Source organism: Anoplophora glabripennis, unplaced genomic scaffold (genome assembly GCF_000390285.2).
Source record: "Anoplophora glabripennis isolate ALB-LARVAE unplaced genomic scaffold, Agla_2.0 scaffold40, whole genome shotgun sequence".
In the NCBI taxonomy this organism is placed as follows: Eukaryota; Metazoa; Arthropoda; class Insecta; order Coleoptera; family Cerambycidae; genus Anoplophora; species Anoplophora glabripennis.
In genome coordinates, this window is record NW_019416268.1 from 970,990 (window position 1) to 998,803 (window position 27,814).

General features: G+C 33.7%; 1 protein-coding gene across 1 annotated transcript; it reads right to left on the reverse strand.

The window, feature by feature from the left end:
• Positions 1-460: 460 nt before the first annotated feature.
• Positions 461-27,814, reverse strand: LOC108903251 (transient receptor potential channel pyrexia-like). Its single transcript, XM_018705352.1, has 10 exons — positions 27,770-27,814; positions 26,458-26,662; positions 16,864-16,986; positions 16,175-16,474; positions 10,776-10,889; positions 8,624-8,826; positions 7,778-7,901; positions 6,970-7,130; positions 3,740-4,220; positions 461-1,569 (listed from the first exon to the last, which is right to left on the reverse strand). The coding sequence occupies exons 1-10, from the start codon at positions 27,788-27,790 to the stop codon at positions 1,517-1,519; spliced, it is 1,785 nt and encodes a 594-aa protein (XP_018560868.1). The 5' UTR covers positions 27,791-27,814; the 3' UTR covers positions 461-1,516.

Sequence of the window (27,814 nt, forward strand, 5' to 3'; positions counted from 1 at the left end):
TGAAGGTATCTAAAGTCATATTTCACCAATTTGTTAACTGTAAAATAAAGGTCGAACGTGAAAAAATCTGTTTTCGAAAATTGCGCATTATTATTGCAAATAGCGATGGATGGTGATGAAATTTATGAAAAAGACGGTCCAAAGACAACAAGTGTGCCAAAGGCCGATTTGACAATTAAATTCGTTCGTTTTTTGCAACTAATTATTTAATTACTAAAAGTTAATATCATAGATATAGGGTTTAATTGATCCAAAGACACGTATTATTAAAGACTAATATTTTATCAACACCAAACAAAATATAACTTTAAATTCGAGTTTCATCTCGGTATCTGATCCTGCAGGCATTAATCATTTCCATTTTCATATACTCCCTAAGCTAAATTTCAGCTAACATCATTTTCAGGCGTCTCCAAAGGAAACAAGAAATAAAAGTAGGCTTAGGCTTATGCTAATTTATTGCCATTTCGAGTACTCATTTACAAAGATATACCGTAGGTAGCTAGAATTATAATTCTTTGTGAGATATATTTTCTTTCCATTAATTGTTTGATTTATTTGGGTTTTCCGCCACTATGAGAAAGCTTAAGCGGAATGGATGTGAGCCAGGGCGCTCCACCGTACAGGTCCTTTTCGTCAAATGTAGAATTAACTAGGTAGGTAATTGATAAATGAATTATAAAAAACGGATAATAACAATAACATACAAGTTCCATCACTTAAAACTTCCCAAGACTGTATCTCCTATAGTTTTTAAGATCGCAACAATCAAGTAATCGAGACCAATCTCTGAGAGCTGTCGATAAGCGTTCCAGAAATATTTATTTATTTTAAATTTGAAGTTTTTTAGAAACATTTTTGCTAATTTTTATCTGAAGGAGGTCCCTTTAGGTTTGTGCATTTCTTCGCTAGACACCCTGTACATGAGTAATTACTAAAACTAGAAACTAAGAACTAAGGGTACATAAAATCACTTTTTTAAAGAAAACTAACAGTGACGATGAGTTTTCCAGTCTTAACGTCACAGTAACATATTGTACTTATCCTGCCTTGTTGATTTTTTCTATTGATTCAACTGTACTCTTCTTAAAGAACTTCTGGACTTTAAAGCTCTTGTCTTTGCATTACCAAGGCATTTTACTTTCATTGAGTCGACCAAAAAGGAATTATTAAATTTAAATTCTAAACGCAAGGAAGCGTGGAATGAGAGAAATATTGATTTAAACTGAGTCTGGAAGACAAGGACGCATCTCAAGGTGCAGACTGACAAAAAATCAAAAAAAAAAAAAACTCCATACTTCTGCCAGCTTGATTTGTTCCCCTGACACTGCAGTTTGGCATGGGTCCGTTCAGTTTGCAAACCCTTCGAATCTTTCCGGCAATCCCTCGATTTATTTCACTTTTTGTCGCGCGCAAAAAAACGAAACGCTATATTCTATTTCATTTATAATAAAGACATGTATTTAAAATTAATGATCCGGAAAATGCCGGGCCCGGGGTATCTCAAACTTGGTGATTAATTTTCTTCTTGCAGTTGCTTTCGACCCTTAGCTATAGCAGTAATTGAATCTGGAAGAGAGCAAATGAGATAGCATTAGTTAATTTTCGGCTGTGATTAGATTGCATACAGCAAAGAGTTACGCTTTTCTCCCCTGGCCCAGGATGGTATGCCACGGTGAAACCGCCTTGGAATTATAATTATAAAAGAAAAAAATCCTTCTATATTCCCCGTTATTAGGGTGTGAAAATATTTGTTGTTCCAAAGAAGTGTGTAGATGAATTGGTCGTAGGACAACCATTTTATACTTTATTTTAAAGTTATTAAGTTAACTCAAACAAATTCGTTTTTATTTTAATTTCAAATGAAGTCAAAGTTCTTCGAAACTAGAAGAACCAGAATTTCCATTATTCTTGCTGTCTTATTATCACCCTTGGAAAAGTCGCACCTCCCTTTTGCTTTACTAACTAACATTATTACAACTATTTCTTATATAAATACTGTCCATACAAATTTTTACAAAACTTACAACTTCCTAAAATTTCCTACTTTTTATGTATTGCCGTCAATAAAATTTGTTGTTTCCTTATTTTCTTAGATTTTTTACAGAATACCAATGTAATCAATAATCATTAATTCTGTTCCAAATTTTTCATTTGAAAACTATGATTATTATATGTATACTGGGTTGAGAAATTTTGGAAATTCTTGTAAAGAAAGTTAAAGGGTGTGATTTATGTTCCAAATCTTTTCAAAAATTGAATTCAACCTTGTCCTTTGTGTTACGGAGTAAAGCTTGTATGTCGTTCTTCGCCTCTGAAATAACTAAATTTTTGTATTTTTGTTGCTATCTATCAATTTCCATTTTAATAAAACTTTTTTATCACTTGTTTTGAACTTACATGTATTATTTTAGCTTATAAAATACATGTGCCTGTAGAATTGTTTTATTACTTTTCATTTGTGTATTAATAAAGTAATTTTAGTTCCAATATTAAAGTTGTTACCCATTCTCTTTAATTTTTTCGAAATACAGGAATACACGGAATTTTTATTGTGAGTGTAATTTCCTTGTGGCATAATTTGTTTCGCTTTCAATATATTTAAAAACCGTTTCAACGAATTTCTCAGGGCATTGATTGTTTATTAGTACATTTTTATAAATTCCAATTCATTATTATAAATTTCATCTTTGAAATCAATTTGGCTCTATCGTACAAAAGTTTAATTACACCTGTCTTATATCAATATGATGACTCGAAAATTTAGATATCTGTTAGTGCGAGTTGGTTTTCCATAAAGCATTGCAATTTTTTATATCTCATCCAGAATTTAATCCTTTAACTGAGTGATCCTTGCTCTTCCTAGTAGCCCTTTTCCACTACAATACGGCAAAAAACTTCCTAAAATGGATCAGCAAAAGATTAGTTACTTTTAGCATTTTTTTTATTTCACTTGACTTTTTACCTCTTTCTTGTAAGCTACGATGAACCCTTTCAAAGGTTCTTCGGTGGGGAAAACGACGATGCATGTCAGCATATTCGCTATATGAATTTGTTATCTAGTATTGTGTACTCAATCAATCAGACAATTTTGACAAGTGTTGTCAATAACATATTATTAACGACATAAAAACGACTGGTCTTTTATTGCAGTATTCTGATTTATTATTTCAATGACGTGTTACACAGAAACTTAATTTTTTCGAAAACGGCTCATTTTATCGAAACAAATGTAGAGTATCTCTTTTAAAGAGGAATGACTAAAGTATACAAGCAAGTCCGTTCCTGACTTCCCTGATATTGTAAAACATCTACTATAGTATGGTTTTATGAGCCTTTATACCTACATAAAATATTAAAATTTCAGTAAATAATACACGTGGCCGCGCCGGTTCAAAAGTTAGAACCGAAAAGGTAAATCACTGAGTGCCCCTTTGGGGTCCTGTAACTCCGATAAGGGGCACTAGGATTTTTTTGATGACAAGTCAGGGTTATTATGACCTGCCCTATACACTCACGAGAGTATGCCACACATAGTGGTGTGTTTTTTGTACCTATTTTGTATTTATATGCTTTTTTCAGTGTGAGGTTTTCAGGAGAATAAACGTTAACCGATCCTGTTTTCTTCCCTGTAACTTTTTGACATTTCCAGTAGTATGGCTGCGAGAATCACCCTATTGGATTCATTCCAGGGGAGTAGGCATAACAAAAAAACGGCTTCCACGCCATTTATACGTACCCATAAGCCTCCTGGGAACGCGGTGGGTCCGATGGAATTCCGCCGACGTCTCCAGCTCGTACTTATCATCGACGAAACTCCTCCTCACGAAGACCCTCTTTATTAACGTCGGGATGTACTTGGAGTTAAGTTGCCTGGACGATATCACTTTCTCCAGCTGGCAGAGGAACTCGGCGCGCTTCTCCAACTTCCTCGCCCGGCCGCGGCGCTGCAATTCCTGGATATCGCTGACCGCCAGGCCCACCATGAGGTTCATCAGCACGATGCTGGTCAGGATAATGAACATGAGAAAGATGATGCGGGGCAGTAACGAGCCGCCTCGGCTATCTGCGAATAGGTCCGCATATTCGAACTCCCCCATCATCATAACTGTGGTTTTAACTAGCGCCCGCCAGGGGTCGGAGAATTGCTCGTAGCTGCGAAATTGAATGGAAAAACTGAGGGCGAAGCCTATTACCAGACACAGGAAGGCCAGCAGCACCTAGAAATGGAGAAAGGGCGCTGATATTGCTCCGTTTAATGGGCGGTTCTGGGATGTTTAAAATTTGGCGATGACGTGCGGGAAACTGGGAATTCGCCGCTTTATTTTTACTGTGGGTCAGGCAAGTGGCAGGACATAAGGGTGTGAAATTGAAAATGGCCTTTATAGCGGCGGTAATTTTGAGATGAAATTTTGGTGGAGAGATTGGAGCTTTATCGCGATTTTATTCGTGACAGATTTACGGTACGGATTTTTTATTTCACTTCGAACGTGTTATACTACTTTAAAATTCCTTTAAACATAATCCCAAATTGTTACCAAATAATGTCATAGATTGTAACGCAGTAACGTATCAAAATGAAGACCAATTTTGTAATGCAAATGCAAAGCCTTAATAAATGATTACAAGCCACGTGATCAGTAATTTTGTTTGGAACAGTAATTTTATTTCCTTCATGTTGGCAATAAAATTATATGTTATATTTTTTCACGAGAACCTATTGAAAAATCAACGATCGCATTATCTTGAGCATAGACGTAACAATTTGTCACTGTTCATTGTAAACGAGTCGTTAATATTGATGACGCCATAATTTAAGGAATTTTCGTTACCAGTATGATTCGTGCAATGTTTGGTTGCCTAAGTTCGCCGATCACGTGACTTGTAAACATTTATGAAGGCTCTGCATATAAAGATAATAAAATAATTCTTATACGGGGTGTACTAATGATCCATAGCAAAATTTGGAATGACTTTATCCATTATTAAATTAACCCGAGACTCTAAAGCTAAGTAGACTGCTCGATGTGGAACTTAATTCGACACCTCGCTTCGACACGTCAATTTCTTGGGTCCAGACGTTTCTGTTCTTCTATCGGGACGCTTTGGCATAACTATGCCATGTTAATAGTTATTTAATGGACTGAATTTACATTTATATAAATAATTATGTGACTAACTGGACCTACAAGTAACCCTAGCCTTTCTCTAGTGACTCCGTGTAGCAATACGGGACGGATTAGTCAATCTCATTTAATTTATTCTTATAGCTTGGAAAATCCGCCTAAAAACTAGCTATTTGATCTATTATTATTTTTCTAACAACTTCTAACAACTTATTCTTGGAATTCCTACGTTCTTTGGAATGCATTTCGCGCGTTATTTAAAATATCGATTTTTCTCTTTATACCAGATGCTCAACACGTGGCCCCGACTGTATAAGTGAACTTGTTCAAAAATACTGTTAAATTTTATAAGGCCTTCTCCAAAGGATGCTAAACCTACTTGAGAGCCCTTAACTTTTCGATAAATTAGTGTTGACTGAAATATTTTACTTTTTTGGCCCATCCGTTCTAAGAACTAATAAATAAATTACTACGCGTCCCGGCTTTTGTTACACTATAATTTCCTGCAATCAAAATAAGTAGATATAATTAAACGTATTCTAAGTTTCTTCGTTTAGCCGCTAATGAGCATTAAAGTTGACCAAATGTTTTTTTCAAAGTTGACAGAAAGACCATTTTTTTATTTTTGAAATGCAAATTTTAATTTGATGAGCGAAAATGATCTTTCATAGACGTTATAGAACATATCAGAATTAGTTAATTCAAATTTAGAATATTTCAAATAAAAACGGCTAGAAAACATGTCAAAGCACATCGAAGTGGCTTCAGAAAATATTAATATGGATCAGAATTGCTTTAAAAACAAAATATATCAAAGTAGTTCCAAAATTTAAAAAAGTTATTTGCCAGACCGAAGGTTAAGTTAATGGTCAATGACTAAAACTAGAGAAGACAATATCAATGGCCAGATCTTCAAAGTTCCTGACCCTGACCTGGGGTTAAAAGCGAGTGACTTGGAGTTGAAGGTCAATGAGCTAGTGATAAAAAATGTCAGAGACTAATAACAATTCAGGTAAATTATGGAAGGCGAAGGTCAATGACCTGATGTCTTAGATTAAAGACTTGGGAAGATCAAAGTTTCAGAAGGAATTTAAAATATTTGGATGTATTTCTACGTATTTCGATTTTTTTTAAATCCATCAATTGAAGTTGTTCAAGTATTTCAAAATATTTAATGGCTTTTGGAATATTTCAAGATTTTTGAAGTATTTCTAGATATTGCAATGTATTTCTCGAAAGGATTCGAAATATTCGAACTATTTCTGTGAATGTATTTCAACATATTCATAGATTTTACAAAGATTTCAAGTTGCCTATCTAGATGTTATTAAAGCATAAGGTATTTCCAAGTATTCAGAGATATTTAAAGAAATTCAAACTATTTTGAAATTTTCGAGACTGGTTCTTGAGGTATTTTTGGAAGTTTTCAGTATACTTATAATTAATGGATTGTCTTAAAACCATGTAATATTAATAAAAACAACTAATTGGGAAAATTTATGAAACTTTGTCACCTTGTATTTCAAAACTGAAACTTTTGCAGACCTACGCTCTTTTTCTATTTTTTGCTTAGAGAGTCAATTCTAGAATTTTTCAGATGGAACACACTATATAAAAACATTTTTTTAAAAAGCTTATAACTTGATTTTTACTTTCTCAAAGATGACTGCAACTATGAAGGTAATTTTTACCATTCGTAGAAAACGGTATTAGTTTTCTCTGCAGACTCGTACCTATTATAAAACCTGCCCATTCCCAGACGCATTTCCCGGCTCATCGCCCAAGCTTAACAGGTGACATAAAAGCAATTATCGTTCTACGAAACGGCTTCTAATAGAATTACCTTGACGACGTTCTGCAAGACGGTAGAGAACATGAGTGCATAATATCCAAGACTGGGGAGCCGTCCAATTAGAAGCATTAATTCAATCCATGCCAGCAACACGGCGATGCTGGTGGCGTGCAGCAACCAGGTGGGAGCTCCTGAGAAATTAGAGTGTTGAGCTGCAAACAGAAGAATTAAGTGTTAGTGGACAGTGACCGATGTATTTCAAATGTTTACCGAGTTTCCACAGAGTGAAAAAGGTGTTTTGCCAAAAACAGATTTTTTTATGTAACTCCAAAGTGGCTTATCGGATTCAATTGAAACTAGTTGCACAAACCCAACAAATTGTTATTAAGTATGTCCTATTATTTTGTAACTGCATTTTTTGATTAAAATGACACTGTTTAGGCCTTTTTGATATACAAGAAACAAAAAAGCAGTTTGTTGAGGAAACAACTAGTACTCTGGAACCGCGAGTAATAACAGCAGATCTTATTTGTTGATTTCCTTGTAATCCTGTCCTATACCCTACCATAGCAAACCGCATTTTAACAAATTGTGAGCCTGCCATTCGGACAATTAAGGTAAGTTGTTAATCTTATACCAATATAGTCCATTTTACACTACCATAAGTACCAAATTAGTAACAATGCACATCTTCTTTAGTTTAATAATACTAAAACTTATAATTAGACCACTGCCAATATTACCTGTAATAGTTTCGAAGTAATTAGAAGCAGCAAAGCCGCTTTATTACAGCTTGGAAAACGCAAAATTGCATGGATTATCTACTAGGAACTGAGACTATCGAACGAGCACCACTTACCGTTTCCATTCGAGTCATCCACTGTATGATCCGCTATTATGACCACAGTCAATGAGAGGCAAGTGCAAATTAAATTCATCCAGAGTTCGTACCGCCGCAGATAGTTTCTGTTCATCAAAACGCACTGGAACAAAGAGGAAGCAGTAGTTTGTGAGGCAAGTACTGGGAAATAATAATAATTGCGGGTTGCTAGAAATACAATCTGATAACGAGCTACGACATGTAAACTATTTAGATGGGTATTTAAAAAATATTTGTATTTAAATGTAGGAATTCTGGCAACAGCGCATTCAGCTGATTAGTGCAGATTTAAAATTAGTAAATGCTTACAACAGTTTTAACAAAATAACATTTAACAAAATGCTTCCCAATAAAACTAGAAAATCTTTTTTACAAATTTATGGAAAAGGGAAAAAGATATCGTTTCCTGGTTTATCGAATATAAGAACTTCCGAACATATTGTTACATACTGGCTTCAGATGATGTAGTCGTTTGGCAAATACTTGTCAAACGTGAACAAATGCCGTATGTGAATGGTGCAAATTTGATACATTCGGAAACATGTCTTTCCTTTCCAAATACTTGGGAATGTTATTCATATTTATATTTAAGGAAATTGGCCACTTTAAAAAAATTATGTTTCCTATTGAACCATAAACAGTATCCGTCAAGGAACAATGCAATTAATCTCATCAAGTCAGCTATACCCTTTTACCCCTGAATTTAATCTAAAATTTTTATTTGACATGTTAAATAAACACTTCTCTTTACATTACACGTATATGGTCATATTTTATCTTAACCTAATAACACGAATCGTTAACCTTAACATATAAAATACGAACCTGCAGAATAGCGTGACCTAACAGTCCCGACGACGTCAGTATCAAGATGTACTTCACCGTAGTTTTCATAACGTGCAGCACATGATAATTATGAAGGATGAGAGTAGCATAAAACCCCATGAACACGGCAAATACGGCGTAGATACTAATCCATAAGTAGAAAAAGTAGGAAATCCTTGACCATTTCAGCAGAAGGTACAACTCTGCGAAAATAGTTTGTTTCACAGAAAAAAAAAGTATAGTTGTAATCTGCTTATAGTGATGTTTTGTGCAAGAGAGTAATTTTATGCAACAAAGCTGAGCTGTAGTATTAAGAATAAATAAAACGCTTTAATGGGCTTGACTGGGATTTAGTTTGTTGCTTTCCGAGAAACAGAATATTAGCTTTCTCGAAAAAAATCTGTTTTTCTTTATATCCCCAAACGGGTTGACCAAATCTATTCAAATTTGGTGCAGGTTATCACCTGAGGAGTCGGGGGTATCGCAAATTTTTTTTTAACAGTATTTGTATATCACTGAAGTTTTTGCAAAAATTGTAGTTCAGGGTAAGGAGCAGAGTAAAATGCAGAGAAAAGGTACTCTTATCTTTTTCCGATTTATTCGAAAACTCCCTGTTTTCGAATAAATAGCAAAATGTGCTTTTATAAACCTTCATGCTATACACACAACACAAGGAACAGATATAAGAGTACCTTTTCTATGCAATTTATCTTTCAGTAAATTCTGCTATTTTGCGAAAATTGCAGTGGCGTAGAAGTGCTGCCTAATAAAAAAATATATTAACCTTCACCTCATATAACATTGTCATATTGTCATAATTAAAGGATTTATCTCAAGAGGAAGGACCATAAATTTTTTTCCATATTAATAATTGTCAATTATAAATGCAGAACATTTCCAAAACATTATTTAAAACTGTTATGTCCATTTATAATGTATTTAATGTCCTTAGTAATGCAAGTTTACATTATTTGCAAAACAAACATTCGAATTGAGTCTGCTTCTTGCTTGACCTTGATTGAAATAACATCCACGCACCTGTTTTGTTAATTATATACTGTTGTGGTTAGAACCTACTTTTCATCATAAAAAAAGATGCTGTTGAAAATAGTTATTAGATGGGTTATCTCGACCAACAAGTACCAAATAAGAAAATGTTTGTACGATTGGTTCAGTAATCTACAGATTATAGGAGTTTTGAACGTCAATAAGAAAATGTTTGACGGGAACAAAGAGTGAGAAACTTGGAACTAGAAATAAACGAAGTAGAAGAGAATCCTGGTACAAACGCTCTAAGATTAGCCATAAGATTTCGTGTATGTCATATGCTATAAAAATCAGATACTTACTTATTTTTGTGCATTTTAATTATCATTGTTTATTTATTACTGTTTGAGTTTTCTGTTAGATTATTTGTTAGGTATTGTTTTATAATTCCTCTTATTTAAAAGAACTAAATTTTCGTTTATGTAAGATTATACTCTAAAGGAGACGCTTATGGGTGATGTGGAAACTTGTTTTTTTAATATAATTATTTAAATTTAACAAGAATGCATACCGCAGTTCCCAAGTGTGTATGCGCTATGTATGAGCTTGTTCAGCGGCGAAAATGAAAATCATAAAAAAATTTACAATTTTCACAACGCAATTTGAGAAATCCGCAAAGGTAACCGATAACTAGTACATACATCATAGCACACATGATAATATTGAAATCTTACTTTTTAAATCATATCCTGCACAAAATTTGAATTATATTGGTTTTGCGGAAACTGTAATATCTGTATCTCGGAACGAAGTGAAAAATGTATGAAATCACAGATTTACATTTTTATTAAGGCAGGTCATTTCTACCATTAGGTATAAATAGACTAACCCTAATGACACGTTCATTGAACCCAATTGTCAAGAAAACTGTAATGCAAATCAAGTTAAAAAATTATATTCACTTATGAACATTAACAAATATTATCTTGAATGTTAAGACTTTTGTTAACAGACGTCTACAATGTACACACAGCTTATGGTTACCGTTGAATTTAAAAGAAGCCTCAAGCTGTTTAATTTATTTAAAACTACGTAACACTATAGCATTCAGTGTTGTAAAAGATACATCTTACTTTTACTCCCTATGGCTATATTGATCTCTTACCAATAACTGGATGTTGTAGGACTTCCGTTTTCTCGTCTTCGGACGCGACAACCAGAACATTAGAAATGACTTCCATTTGTCTCCTGCATTTTTTAGGGGCCAGAACAGTGAAATCTGGAAAGAAACAGATGGAACGCTTACATGCTGTGCGATATCTCTCCCCCGGTTTCTTAATAATGTCCCGCTTAGCGAGCTTTGTGGTGACAACTTCCTTAAAAGTCAAAATATAGTTGCATTAAGACATACGAGAGATCTTATTTTATTCTTTAGAATATTTGAAAAGGAATACAAATATTTCCATTCGTTAGATAGATCTTTATTTCTGGTCATGATCGAATGCCAAACTTTTTGATAAAAAACTGCAAGGACGTAATATGTGTATTCTCAAGGTACTGATAATATTTAACTTACGGCAGAGATCCACAAATCTTACTTTCTGGAAAGTTGGTAAGGTAGGTATGCCCGATTTTGAAATCTGGGGAAACTACATTAATCTCTAACTTTAGACATAATATTACCACAATATGTAACTTTGCTAAGCTCTTTGATATGTCTTATACCGAAATTTGGTCTTTAACGGATCGTTCCATATCTCTTTATCGACAACGTCTATGAAGAAGAAGTTTACTACTTTTTAAGTCGTGTTTGCTTTACCCAGTCCAGTGTAATTGATGAACATGGGCAAGCTGATATAGTACACATCGATTTCTCTACCGCATTGCCCATAACATTTCAATTAGAAAAGTTAATTACATTGGTTTTAGTGATCCCTACTAAAATTAGTCCAGTCATACTTGCAAGACATACAACAACATATGGCTTACAATGTTTATCAGCTTTTTAGTCACTTTTCGAGTTCCTCACGGTTCAAATCTCGGGCCGTTATGGTTTTTAGTATTTATATTGCCTTCTGTAACAGTTTGTTAACATTATTTTTGTTGGCAACCTTAAGTTGTCAAGAGATCGACTCTAGCAATGATTATCTGCTAATACAATGAAAATAAGAAAAAATAGAAACATCGCGTAATGTAAACTATTTAATCATAGGCGTGTAAAGTTTTGACATTTACGCGTAAGAAATTTCCTCTCAAATACTAGGAAGTCCAATACGGTTACGAGCTTTGTAATTTTCTTTATATATAGAATTGCTATTTTCTGTAATACGTAGTTTCAATTCTTGCATCTTCCACTGAAATAAACTATATTTTCCCTCAGCCGCTACGTAGCACTTTTCTTTGCTTTTCCCGCAAACGGCATATTTTCTTGATTCCACGACTGCTACATTTCACTGCAGATAAAACTTATTAGCTCTAATCTGTTTTTCCTGATAGCTGACTTTTTTAATATGCCCGGCCCTGGCTTTAAAAATGAGCCTTTTGGCGAGCTAATTTTGGAGCCACGACAACATCGATAAATCAAGCCTTTGGTCCCAGGGCTGCACGAGGGAGCGCTGTTCAAATGTTTCCTTGTAACGCCCCAAATAATAATAGGAATGTATAATAATGAACAGCCATTATGAATGCTAATGCCTTGCCGTTCTTTTTTTCTTAAACAATTTATAAAGAAGCTAAGCTTTTCATGGATATTAAGATGAGACATAGAGATATTGAAATGAAAAGTAGCATGTCGTTCTGTAACAGTGACAAAAAGTTTCAGCCTCTACAATGAATTTGTTTTTATGAACAAGTTACATACATAAGGGGACTGTCAGAAAAACAATTCAATTGCAGCAGCTAAAACAGGATTCCTGATGGCCAGTCAATAGTCGCAAGTCAGAAGTTATTTATCTAACTGTGGCTCTCAACAATAACAAAAATTTCTTGCTGCAGTAATTAAACTATATTGCTATGGTTACTAAGACTTTCAGTTAAATGTAATTTTGGTTCAGCTCTATGTAGATTCCAAAACTAGCATTTATTTATTCTGAAGATGGTAATAAAATTTCGAAGCGCAAACGAATGAAAAATTTTACTATAATTATTCATCTAACTTGCTGGAGTATCAACGTGAGTCGAGAAAATTTTTACTTATCTCTTTACTTGTTTTGAATGTCGTGGCAAAAATGATACTGATACGGGAAAGATACCTTTGAAGGGTCATCCGGGAAAATCCGAGGAATACATTTAATTAAACCTCTATTTTTATTTAATTCTGAGCAGTAATAACGTGCTGTCGCATTGGTCTGGCGGAATAAATTTAATTAAAACTGAAATTAAAGAATGAACCGGGAGAGAGGCAAACAGAGATGAACAAAGCGGTGCTATTGACACAAATAATTGAAATATAATCTCCTGGGCTCGAGAAGAGCAAATCCGGGAAAATTACTTAAGAACTCTGACCCTTTGTTGCGTCGAGATAAGTCCGTGGAAAGGAATGTTCGCTGATCGAGACACCGGACATTAGGGGATATTCAATGACAGTTTTTCCCAATGAAAACACTTAGTCGTTATTAACTCTACTATTAATTTGCTGTTCTTTGTGTTAAATTTCACTGGAATACCAATTTTTTCATATGACTCCACAAATAAAAGCCTAAAGAATTCCTTTCAGGCAACCAAGCAAGTCGACAATGTGGTCCAGTCTTTCCATGTCAAATAGAAATGTTGGACAACACCTCGAAACATAGATGCAACAATTCTCCATTTAAAGCGAGGAATAACACTGCCAGTATCTGAGACACTAAAACGTCAACGAATGATTAAACTTGTGAGAGTGCTGCCTTATAATTAATTTCATGTGATATTCACAACAAACAAAATCGATTGCCAATATAACATAAACAAAACATAACACGAGGGGTAAACCGCTGAGAAAGTTTTTGTACATGTCCCCAGGAAGTCGGGAAGAAGTTGGAGGAAGTTATACGGAAGTTGAGGAAGTTGAAAGGAATTCCGAAGGAAGTCGGGGAAGTTTTTAGGAATTCCAAGGAAGTAGAGAAAGTCTGGAGGAAGTTTGGAGGAAGTCGGGAAGTTGAAACCAAACTGCGCATGCATGAACGGTAAACGCATGCGCAGTATTATCTTTTATAGAAAAATGCGGAGAATGTTAAACATTTATGTGGAGGAATTACGAAGCAGTCTAGAGAAGGTCCGAGTTTGACGAAGTATAGAGAAGTTTTTGTACAGAATTCAGGGAGCGGTTTACCCCTCGACAAAACACGACTCTAAACTACGACTCGACAATTTACGGAGTCACCGCAGTACGAAAAACAATAAAAACAACAGAAAATGAACCACAGTTAAATATCGTTCATAGTGCGACCAACAGATAGCTCTGGTTTTGAAATATCACGTATTGAACATACGAACGCCCCGTACTGTATTTCTTTACTGAAACAACATGAATCGTTAGTATGTTTCGGATGAATTTTACGAGTTGTTCACTAAAGGAAACTGTTACAGACGTATAAATATCAAATGAGACAACTCTTATCTTCTGATCCCTCTCTACTAATTTATTAATTCAGGAGGTGGTTGTTACATTTTATAAGCAATAAAAGGAAGAACCGAGAATTACAGAATGTTGCCAGGAATATTAAATATTTTATGAGGTCCGGCTACCGATGGGATTTGACTTGGTGTAATAAGGTCACGAATAGATAGTCTCCAAGTACGTAATTATTAGAATTTTTAGTGGTATATAATTTACTTTAGCAAATACTCATATACAAAAACACTTACTGATGTATGAATATCCAAGAGGCGAAGGAATTGAAAAATATTATTGAAGGGAAATAATGAAATAAAAGTTGATGTTTATTTAAATTGGACAATAGCATTAACATAACACAAGGAATAAATATATGTAGAGTTCATACTAGCAGTGGAGAAATGAAAAACATCAAGGAAAATATTAATACAGTATGAATAATAAAAAAAAAATGAATACAGAAAAAAGCCTAGAATTAATAGAAGAGCTTAAGAGGCTGAACAAAAATAAATGAAGAATAATATGAATGAATATGCTTGTAAAAATTATACTACTTTGTAATTTATGTTTAATACTGTCATCCAAAGTATTTCCTTATTTTTAACACATTGCATTAAAAAAATCAAATAGAAATAAATCGAGCATCTTAGAAGGATGATCTGTCACTATTTATTGATTTAACTTGGAGAATTATTGAATTTTTGTATTGTCGAATATTTCAGAAAAGTCTTTTATGCAGGTCAAATTGTTGATAATATAATTTATAATTTTTGATAATCTATATTGCTATTTTGTGTATTTGAAATTATTTGTGTTGCCCAATTTATTACTTACTTTACATTAAAGATCCAAGTGGGGTGAACAACACAGATTTCTCCAAAGCGTTAGATAAATTGGATCAGAGTATACTGGCCTGCAAGTTTGAATATTTTGGCATCAGTAAATCACTTATACACTTCTTCAATTTGTACAGTACCATGGTTCCAAATCCAAATCAAATATTAGGCATGTACAGGGTTAGATACTTGGCCCACTGCTTATTATTCTTTTCATTAATGATATCGCCAATAATTTATAGTATTCACTTTTCCTGTAACTGATTGTGGAACTTCAGCAGTGTTTTAGAGTTCCTTATGAAGAAAAGTGTAGTACGTTTTTCGAAACGTCTAGACCAAAGACGCGACAACCATCTTGGAAATTATTCAATCAAACTTTAGCACAGTTTACACTTTCTCAGCGTAAGGTGTGTCAATAATCTAATACCTTCAAATGTTTCTAAATTTAGGGCGATGCCTTTTTCCTTCAAAACTAATTATATTCGCTTTTGATATAGTTGGGTAGACTGGTTGTGTAAAGGATTTCGACGATATTGTGGTACCAAATTAACTTCTTCTGTAAATATTACTGGCTGCATTCAGGGGCTTATAAAAATTTAAGTGAAAAAAAAATGCGGGAGTTGATAATAAAATACGTATTTTAAAGACATTTTCCTTTTGTGGTTTACATCCTTATTAGAAGAATTATGTACTCTGTAATTTTCTCATATAAAATTAACCACAATATTGTTCACATTATACTTACGTATTGTTGTTTGTTAATTTTGAGAACATGCTGGACGTATTTTTGGGAGTAATTAAAAGATTTTTGTGTTCTCATAATTCAAATCATCTGTGTGTATTCATGTTTTTTTGTTTGTCAAAATTTATAATTACGTTTTCTCTTTTTTATGACATACTTAATGAATTGTCTTCTGTTTTTCTATTATTGTTTCATTATTTATTCATGCACGATGATTGCACATATATTTTGCTGTAATTTTATTCATTAACAACTGTATTTTTCAACATATTTTATATTTTGTTTGTACATTTGTTTTTTTTTTTATTATTTTATATTTATTTATTCTTGGTATCGTTCCCTTGAATGAATTACATTAAATAAATAAATACTATATACAATTCAGTACTTACCAATAGTGTAATAATGCTTGTACTTATCCGTCCGCTTCATTAATATCTGCTCGTCCAGCAACTCCTTTATTATCCTTTCAGGCTTTATAATTTCACGAAAAATAATATCAATCACGCTGTCGTCTTCGGAGTTCACCACTGTTAAATCCCCGCCGTGTTTTATCAGCATTTTCAAACAGTTTCGGTGGTAGTACTGAGCGGCGAGGTGAAGGGGTGTCCACCCCTTCTCGTCGGGGAGATTGACGGTGTCGGGGGTGCACCTTTTGTCGCTGAGGATTATCTCCAGGATGTTGCTTCCGCCTAAAAAAGTCATGAATCAGTAATCTGAAATATATACCAGGCAGCTGAAAAAACAGTTTGTATCTTCGCGATAGCTTTTAAATTATGCTTTGAAGAAAGGTCTACTTAAGAGTAGATTGAAAATTTTATATGAAAGAGTGGTATTACATTTGTGCTAGGAAAAGAACGACATATATTGCTGCCTACTTAACATTTGCCAGGACCATTTACTATACGTTACAGCTAAAATAGTGTTAATGTTAATGGTAATGTTAGAAATGTTAATGGTAATGTTAATGTTGGGAAATTTAATTTTTAACATTATTTTTGTGCTTTTTTTTGGTCGAAGACTTTTTTGATAAAACAAATCTCTGGAGCTGTTTCTTGATAGATATTAAAAACTTTATTACCTAATTCGGCCAGCAGGTGGAGCTCGTTCCTGAAAGTCGGCGCCAGCCAGGCCCCCTCCTGGAGAAGCATCCTTACCGACTCCTGCCTCTTGTAGAAAACGGCATTGTACAAAGGGGTCAATCCTGAAACAGATTAAAAACTTTCGCGCTAATGATGGAATCCCATATACTTTGCCAGAGTTTATGCTGCCGTTACGAGCATGGATATTAGCTCCTGAAAAAAGTTTTCCCACTTCGGTAATAAGCTGATATTAAACGGTGCTTTCATGGCCGGGCAACGATTTTTTTTTTGTAGCTCACGGCGTTTTTAAACTTCAACCATAACAACGTGGAATAATGACGGTAATGCAGTTAAATTCGTTAAATTTCTTGTAATGGAGTTTCCAGGCTGTTAAATCATAAAGCATTTCGCCCGCAAAAAAATATACGTTGCAGCTTTACAGTCATAAAGAGAACCGCAGAAAAATGTAGAGCAACGTTTCGTCAGTGTTTTGTTTGCTTTTGTGGTTCTAAAAAATTGGTAAGGACTTTTAAAATTAAAATAAAGTTCATACGTGAAATCCTGAACAGGTTGGAACTATTCTGTGTACATGGATATACATTTTAAACCAAGACCAAAACGATTTAACTAAATTTAGATCTGTAAATCACGTTGACCAATTTAAATGGAATTTGATATACTAGTTCCTGTGTAAAAGCCACTTTTTGACATGACAATCAAAGTAATTACTCAGAAGGAAAAAAAATTTAAGCAAACATGCCTATAATTTTTTGCGGATAACCAAACAGCCTTAGTTCTTATTGTCACAAAAGTAAGGGCAGTTTTAAGGTCGATCTATTTACCTCTAATAGTTTTTTCGTAATTATTAATTAAAGTTATTATTTATTAGCCATCTCCACGCCTTTCTTGGACGAAATAATGTTTGTTAAGTACATAATATTCATATTGAATGTTTTTCACGAAGATTATTAAAAATAGTGATAATTTTCAATAACACATAATTCAGTAAAAAAAATTTTTTGTTTGATTAATGATTTTACTTATTTTTCAAATTGGAAGCAGTAGATTCTCATCGACTTCATGTATGTAATTTGATGCTCCCTAAATAACAATAATCCCAGATTCTAACTTGATAGTCAAAAGAGAAATGTTCAGCAAGTTTAATATTTTTTTGCTGAATTATACGTTATTAGAAATGGTGGTCATTTGATCCAATAGTTTTAATAAAAAAACATTAGATTTTAAGTGTTTGTATTCCACAAGGTATTTTTTCGCTTTTAGCAAATAAATAAAATTGACCCACATGATTCCAGACAACTTTTATTTAATTTTTTTATAAATTTTACAGTTGCAGAGTTACAGAAAAATCCCTCTTAGGTAGAACACACTGTATAAAGGATTTTCAAGTTATGTGAAAAAAAATAATAACAGTTTTTGTGAACTTACAATTTTGGATGGATATTGGTTTAAATAAATGGACTGAAAGTGTATTTTATAATACCAGTTAGAAAATGAACATAAAATTGCAATTTTTAAGAACTTTTTGATTTTCACAACACAACAGAAACTTAAATTGGAAGACATTTAAAAATATGTGAAATAAATCTATAATTTTAGATATTATTGGCCGGTTTTTTTGTTTTCATATAATTGATTTGAAATTCTGTAGAAGATACACACTGAAAATTAGATTTAAGTTTAATCAAATTAAACCCAGTTTAAATATTTAATGTAATTAAATTCCTTTCTGAAGAATGCCGGGATATTGCAAGAGTTACATTAAAAATATTCAGAACGGATTCTGTTATTGCCTCTGGAGTAATGGAAAATAAAACTTGTAGTTAGGTACATTTCGCTGAAGTAAACAACTTTTTAAATCTTAGCTTTTTTAGTCACATCAAAACCCTCATCGCAAATGATGCAATGCAAACTGGATGTGACATTTGAAGTTAGTTGGCCAAGGTAGCTATGGCCAAAATGACACACCGTAAATTATTATGTTTCTGTTTTAGAGTAGGATAGTTTTTCAAGTTGTTACGGCGTGGTATAACCGTATCGCAGATACAGACTTACAATGCCCTTTTTTAGCTTTCATTAGGAATATTTGACCTGCTCTTGTTGTTCCCGTGTTAGGCTCTGTGGGGACGGACAAGAATCCAGAGCCTCTAGATCCGCCCTGATATTGATTTCAGTTCTTATCCTTGACTCTAAGTACACTACAGGTGGAAATACTTATTAGAAAATGGTGATTTTCTGAGACTGAATTATAAAAGAGGAACCTTCGAGGTTATAACAAAAGATGTCTTGAAAAATATATTTCTACTACTAACTTAAGGAAATAAGTATACGAATTCTTGATACACGGGAAAATCAAGTACAAAAAGTTGGGATTGATAAATAATAATCTCATTGTAAAAAGTTGAACAGAGAAAATATTTTAGCCCTCGCTGCAGCAAACAGACTAGCTAACGATGCAAAGCTGCCCAGTTGCATATCGAATTGTTTGCAGAACACTAAATAATGTAGAGGTTTTATTTTATATTCCTTCAATATTCCTGCTTCATTAAAACAGACAGGCGAGTAAAAGCCCCTGCATCCCATAGGTAAATAATATTACGTAAACCGATAAACGTGTTTTGGTGAAATAATATTTCCTTTAATTATACCTTCGTAATAAAGAAGTATTAATGAAAGCATTATTCAGTAACATTGCAATATGCTTACCAACTAAAAAACGAAAGGGAACGAAAAACGAAAAACGAGGTTATTCATTTAAGTCTTAATAAATCAAGAGTCTAAAATCATTAGTGATAAATGTAATAAAAATTTCAGTTATTTATTTATTGCTGAAAATATTCGACCAAAGAAATGACCAGATATTTAAACTCCACTGATGTTTGTAGTCGATTTTTCAATACCAATGAGTGACTTTTATGTCGATTTACCATTCTGGTAAACATTTTATTATACCACATTTTTTTGGAAGATTTCTTAACGGTCATTTCTTACAAAATAACTTTAATCACACATGTAGTTCGAAATTTGTTTAAATGGAGTATTTTCACATCATTGCATTGGCAAAGTTGGTTCCATTTCATGACCAGCAAGTTCCCGAGATATTACCCCACTTGATTTGCTTTGGGCATATCTTCAAAGCGTGATCTATCGCAACACACACAAGAGGATATGAGACAGCATATTGGAAATTCTTGTATTAACATCACCTTATTATTATTACATATCACCTAGCACCTGTCTGAAAGACTTCAAAGCTACATTGAAAAAGATGGTGCGCAATTCGACTACTTAATGTAATTGAATAAAAATGTAAAATAAAATAGTAAAAAAATAGTAATTGAATAGTAATTTTTTGAATAATTCAGTTACTGTAAATTTTTGAAAAAGTTTCCTTTAAAATGGGACACCTACGAATGATTATAAAACCTATGGCAGCAGCCATGAGATAAATCCCCAATCGCCGGCTATATTGACCTCCTAGCCTACTTGATTACTTCATTAGGCAAACGCCAAATTCAATTAAGACGTGAAGAATTAGTTCCCTATAAAACAAAGCCAAGTGACTGCGGCAAGATGTACGTCGGCACCTCCGAGCCACGGTGGGACTTCCTTTATGTTCGGCGGCATTGTTTGGGCGAAAATTGAGCGTAAACTTGGCGCGCGCCTTTTTGTACGTCACGCCAAGGTTCAAGGGTTTAATGGAAATCTCCGGCGGCTTTAAAACGACGACGGCCCCTCTCGCCAGGATCAATTACCGGACTAATTACCGAAGAATTGTTTACTCTGAAAATATAACACTGCGTCTATTTACAATGCTTCTATTTATAATATCTTATCTGTCAAAAATGGCAGACAGGATTGTTTGCCTCGGAAACATAATGCGTGGTCTGTTCATAATACAAAAATAGATGTTTCAGTTGTTTACTTTTTTTACCGTATTTCGTATGTCAAAAAATGTCAGTCATTAACTACGTTTGAGAGTGGATCACATGAAAAAAATTTTGTTGTTAATGGAATAAACTAAAATGTTGCTATACGATTTTCATTTGTTTTCAAGTTATAGCGAAATGCAATTATTTAGCATTTGATTACACGTTTGTACGATCAAAGTGTTACAAAATGCAAAGAACTTATTCAAATTTAGAGTATGCAAATATGGTGTTTGTTTATGGTTTTTGTAATGGGAATGCTAATGCTGCTGTTAACATCACTGTGCGAAACCGGAAAGCTTTCCAGTGCATCTGAACGATCTCATCGAGAAGGTTTAGAAGAAGTGGACAATATTCTGGGTCTAGTAGTAGATGATGCAGCTACCAGCTCACGAAGAATTGCTACTCAATTGGGCATTCCACAAAAAAAAAGTAATGAAAACCTTCTACGAGTAAGGCTTATATCCGTACCACGTACAGAGAGTACAACCGAAAGATTATGCTAGGCGTATCGTGTTTTGTCGATGGATCAATAATAATCATTTTGTTGTATCCCGCATACTTTTTACGGCTGAAGCAACATTCACCCGTAATGGCATAACTAATTCTCGGAACTCCCATGTATGGTCAGACGAAAATCCTCACGCAACACTTGAAAGTAATATTCAGTATAGGTTTTCCGTAAACGTGTGGTGTGATATGATCGATAGTTACTTAATTGGCCCTTTCGTTTTGGAGAATCAACTCACAGGGGATCACTACTTACATTTTTTTACAAAGGGCATGTTCCTATAAACATGAGAATGTGAATATACTACCAGCACGATGGAGCGCCTGCACATTTTACTGGTCAAACTATATTTGAACGAGAGATTTCCAGGGCGTGGGATTGGCCGCGGTGGTCCTGTTAGTTGACCTCCAAGATCTCTAGACCTCATAGTACTAGATTGTTGTTTATGGACCAAGCGATTCGAAATCTTGGCCAAAATTCGAATATCAAGCGATTGGTCTATAAAGTCTTACTTGGGGGTTTTCGAGGTCGCTGATTACGAATTTGTGGTCAAAATTAAAAAATGCAAAATGGCGGATTAAATATTGCGGCGAAAATTTAGGCACGATGACAGACTTGACTATAAATGCTTACTCGGGAGGTTTTCAAGGTTGCAAATTACGAATATAATGTCTACATTCAGAAATTAATAGTTGCAGTTATAGTTGTATTAAAAAAATAATTTATCATTGTATTAAAACGCCTTTGATTTGCCTACAATAATGGTAGTTTCCAGGGTCTTCAGTTTGCGCGGTTAGTGGTGCCGCCGAAAATACTGCGTCCATTATGATGTCTATACAAATGTTTATTTGCTAAATTTACATTTACATTAACTAATAAAAAAAAGGTAGATATCAATATTATAAGAATTCGATCACATTTTACCATTCATGCGTTTTATTAAAGTTCAACATCGTTATTCGCCAGGAGATCGTGGATTCTATATACTACTATTTATGTTTGTTGGAGATGTTTTGAATAATTAAGTATTTATATCTTCGAATCAATGAACAACCTTATACTTCTACATTTCCTACCGTTTACATAATTCAATATATACTATTTACTTTAATGCAATTATATTCAAATTCAGTTAAGCCTAACTACTGACTTTTCGATTATTTTCTAATAAACACTGTTAAAATCCTATTTCAGTTAATACGGTTTTTCTTGAAAACTATAAAGTTTTTTAAAATTTAACAAAAGTGAAAAAAATTAAAATTAAATTCTGCTGTGAACTAATATTATTATTTTTCAATTCGGCCAATGAAAAAAAAGTTCGGTACAATTTTAGGGGTGAGTAATCAATAATGAACACCTTGCAGTGCTTTAATTAACTTTAAATCATAGTCAAAGAAGACCAGTAAGTAATAAACCTAAATTATGTACCAAATTTGGTTCTTCTGCGGTAAAGTGTTGCAGAGATATTAATTTTTTTAGGCCCCCACTTTGGGGGCCAATAACTCCTTAGGGGTGCAACTTAAGTTTGGTTAAATTACAATATTTTGGACACCCCTAAATCACCTGCCCTGTGTCGGTTCTTATGCGGGACACCCTGTATATATAAGAATCGGAACACTCTGAAGTGTTTACAAAAAGATAAATAGTTACTTTTGTTCAAATTCCATACTTAATTTTTGGTCAAGATTTCGGATCGTCTGGCCCACAGTGGGCTGGTTCAAAAACGAAATGTATAAAGTTGCGATTGAACACTCGGGAGGCACTTCGACATACCAACAATAATGCAGCACTTATCAAAGAAAGACATGCAGAAATCAGGAGAGGTATAGACGCCCTCCGTAGACGAAGCAGAGAGTGTTTAGAGTTCAATCATAATGTTTTTGAACGTTTAATCAAAAAACGCTCTGATTAATCGAATAAATCGAATAAATTAAATTTATTAAGATATTATTATTAATGAAAATCGCATTTGAGTTTATCTTATTATTTTGATATGTAGAACACATTCCTGAAGTTTGGTGCGAATCTCCCGACTCACCCGGTATATTCTGCAAATAAAATATGTTTTTTATAGAATATCTTTTTGTTTGACACATTGATACGATTAAATTGATACATGCCGATTTAGAAATAGTTTTGATTTCATATATTTTCAACATGTTCATTAATTCATTGTTACTGTTTCGATTGCCAGTTTGGTATGTTTATTCGCGCACACACCAACGGATATTTTAGTAGGAGGTAAGTCTTAATTGAGAATTTCTACAATTGAAATTTTAATATATAAATCACAGGCAATGACAGGACGTGTTTATATGTGTGTAATTTTCTAATTCGACGAGCTCGTTGTTTAAAAAAAGTATTTATAAATCTACAAAAACATTTTACTGAATTTACTATCTGGAGAGTTAAAATGGTCCTCCAAGTTCCAGACTATATGGCACAAGGGAGACCTGGTGCTCTCTTTCACCACCTTACTTACATTCATATCTTGAATCTCGAACCCTCTCATAACAACTTTATTATGTCTGCACTATTCCCTCACGTAGGCTGGCTCTACATAAACAACCACTGAACAACTGTGCCGTGAGCACTACACATCATTGTTTGTTTAATTTTATTATTAGTGAATTAATTTTGAATAGAACTGAGTTAAAGCTGCTTTTGTAGTTAATTTTCAAAATTCTTAACTTAATTTTACATCTTCGAGTTAAAAACTTCTCCAGACTTCAATTCTTGATACTGGGAGACATTGCCAAATCCAAGTAGATTTAGAGTAGATAAAATAAATACTGGACTAGATAAGCATAAGAACTGGGAGGAACTTTTTACGTTCGGGTAATACCAGAGCGCTTTCCGAAGACCTGTTGCTGCTTTTTCATAACGTCTCCAGCGTCAAAACGTCTGCAGTTGATGAATGGTTGTTGCGAAAATATAGCGCTAAGGCTTGAATAAGGTTCGGGAACATTTTACTGCATTTTCGAAATATCGCTGAAAAATAAATCTACCCGATTCAATTGTAAAAAGTATTTAAAAAATGTTAAGAACTGTTAAGTACTTAAATTGGATATAATCGGCTGTTGTCTCTTTATTCAAACTTTCTGTCCGTTGAAACTACAAAACGGTCATTAAAATTAATAATAATAAAAACTAATTAATTGAAATTTTCTCTAATCGTCCAATGTGTAAAAAGATGGAAATAGTTGTTGTCGTAGACAACGAGTCGTTCGCTTTTTTGTCGTATTTCTTTTGTAGCAAACAGAAAAGTGATAGTTTAAAATAAATTATCGTCAGTTCCACCTTAGTTTTCATTACGGAATTGTTTAAGTTTCTAACAAAATATTTAATGAACAAATTAGTGAAGTAATTTAATTTTTAGTTCTTGTTTCCTTTTTGTGAAAAAACAATATGTCTGTCAGGTATGTGATGTGCGTTAATGAGTACAAATACGTATATACTAAAATGGTTCATCAATAACAAAGTAATGGATTATAGTATAAAAAACTGTGATACATATTGAATAATAATAATAATAATAATAATAATATAGCAATGGTACCGAAATAACATTGTTCATGAACAGAGTTCGTGACTCGGTCGGATGACCATAGCCGTTGCGTCGGCCTTTCGCTGCAGTGCCATGTAGAAACTGGTAATAACGGCAATTATTGGATTCGCGTTTGACTTGCGTATACGTGTTTTAATATTCAAATAATGTCGAACGCACCAAAGGGTAAAAACAACTTTTCGCTGATGAAGTAGGTACGCAAAAATATTTATTTTTATTTTTACCTACCTGTTTATGTATTTGTTTACGACAAACACGCCTATGACTAGCCGACGAAAACCCCGAACTCTATTCATGAATTCTATTCCTTTAGGATATGCATTATAGCAGTTTTACGTTGAGAATTTATCCACGAATATATTTTCTTGAATAAGTTGAAAGTAGTTATTTTTAATTATATAACATGAAAAAATATTGTTATCGTATTTAGCATGTTTAAGTATGACTTTAAAAAATGTGCTAAGGTAAATATAATTTGAGTTCAATATTTTTGTTGGTTCTGAACTTTATGAAGAAATTCACGAAAATGTTTTAATGTAAAGCATGTTTTAATTTGTGAAGAACTTCGTGAATATGAGTCATTACACTTGTCCAGCAGATTTATGAAGCGATTCCAGGAATTAATTTATGACGAAATTCGCAATACAAAACACATGTCTCAATTTCAACCTAACCTCAAAGGAATGCAATTAACTGGGGGCTAGTTAATCTCACGTTCTGTCCGTCGGTTAGTTGGGTTAGAAAACTTATAGTTTAAGTTTTATAGCGTCTAGCTCTCTTTGCTCGTCTGTCAAAGGTTTTGGGCCTGTGGGACTTGCTGGTTCCCATTTGGAAGAGGTTCATGCAATTTTTTGAGGCTAGATTCAAATTCTAATGTAAATTCTCAAAGAATCGAATGCAAGCTTTGCAACATATGCGTTTAATATTTTACTTATTCCCTTCCATCATTTCATACAGTCATTAAGCTCAGGCAATTCAATGCACGCAAAAAACGATTACCTGCCATTTTTGAGGTTACAAAGTGGTCATTATTCGATTGATCAAATCTGGTATTAAATTTATGTAAATACTTTAAAAAATCTACTAGAAGAATGCTTTATTTTCATACAATTTGAACCATTGAATTCGCGCATTGCTTTCGCGCAAGTTTTCAAGGTTAAATTAGAATTCTAACCTATATACATATTTAGACTACTTGAATATCCATTCTCATTAACTTATTATACGGTTGATTCTTCTAAAGTTAGCTACATAGCTTTTCATTAGACATAACCACCATTTTTTATTATTTCGACCTATTACTTGAGGTTAGAATAAAATCCTGACCTAATGACGTAATTCTAATTCGTACTCAGTTTTGGAATGCCTGTGTTACAAAAAATAAGTGAAAGTCAGTATTAAATAGTCGTCAACCTCTTTAGGCGTTTCAAACAGTAAATAGTGAGGAAACAGGCCACGCCTAATAAATTTTTCGACACTTTCGAACACTTCTCCCTATCTGGGTCTGCGGGAATTCGTTCCGGTTTCCCTTTTCGCGGCGATGGCGGCGCCATTGTCAGTTAATTACCTTTGTTGTAAGCGTTGACATCTGCCCCGCTTTCAATTAAGCGTTTTACAATGGCGTTGTAAATCTCTTCCTGCCTGATGCACACGGCCAGCAGCAGGGGTGTGTTTCCGCTACCGTCTTTGGCGTTGACGTCGGCGCCGTTCCCCAGCATCAGGCACACGGCTTCCAGGCAGCCGCTCCGCACGGCGTCGTGCAGGCCTCCGTGCTGGAAATGTGACGTTTCGGTCAATTAAAGAATTACATTCCTAGATGAGTAGAAATAAAAATCCACAAGTACAGAATCATGAAACTGTATAAAACTTTTAATGTGTAATTGGGTAACCGTTTCAGTTTAATTAAATTTGACATTATACAGGGTGATTCACAAATGGCGACCAAAAATGAAACCTCGTATTCTTTGGTGAATTTTAACCTATTTAACACCCTGTATCTTTTTAACGAAGTGTCCTAGATAAAACCTTTATAGGAAATATTCTTCTTAAAATTCATCAAAGAATACGAAGTTTCATTTTTGGTCATCATTTGTGAATCATCCTGTATATCCTATAGCTCCCGATTCTGTTTTTAATAAAGCCGTGCAAATAATGGAATTTAAATTCAGCTTATTTTATGGATTGCAGAGGACCTTGAATTTAACCGGAATTTATATTTGACTGTCTAGTTGTTATGCGCTCTATTGAATAAACATACCACTGATACATGAAAACATATTAGTTTTTGTATTAAACAAATTTCCGAAAACGCAAAACATTTTGCTGTAAAATCAACAAACAGCGTGTTCTGCTTAAGGACATGTCATCGCCCATAGCTTTCTTAAAGCACATCGCGCATGTCCCATTTACTTTGCCATTTAACGCCACCGCCAAATGTGGGACTATTTTTTGCAAAAATTAGAGAAAATCCGCCATCAAAATTATTTTTCCATAAACGGCTAATCGTATTTCGCTATTTTTTTTACTTTAAGTATATTCTATAATTAAGACAGGGATGAAATTTAAATTTTCTGAATATATAGGGTGCCAATAAATTGTTTTTGCGAATATAATTTGAAACAATCAGTCAGCTGGAATCTAACTGTAGTTCCATCTGCTTTGAACAATCAGCTTTGTTGAATGACAAAATATACTTATACAGGGTGATTTGTTAAGAAAATAAATTTTAAACAGAATTCATACAATAATTATGCATACAATTTAACTCGCGCAAAACTGAAATCTTATTAAAACACGTACAACACTAGCTAACATCCTGTATCTAAATTGCAAATGAAAAATATTTCCAGAAAAGTAACTTTAGTAAAAATTCAACCTACTATATGGTGACACTTTTCCATAATTTCTGACCCATTCACTACACC

What these genes read in the sequence shown, in the direction of transcription:
- LOC108903251 (XM_018705352.1), bottom strand. Translation starts at nt 27,790, where the DNA reads ATGGAAAAGTGTCACCATATA. An exon ending in TGTCAACGCTTACAACAAAG is followed by an intron (nt 16,987 to 26,457) that starts GTAATTAACTGA and finishes AATCTGTTTCAG; the next exon opens with GATTGACCCCTTTGTACAAT. An exon ending in GGATGACTCGAATGGAAACG is followed by an intron (nt 7,131 to 7,777) that starts GTAAGTGGTGCT and finishes TTCTGTTTGCAG; the next exon opens with CTCAACACTCTAATTTCTCA.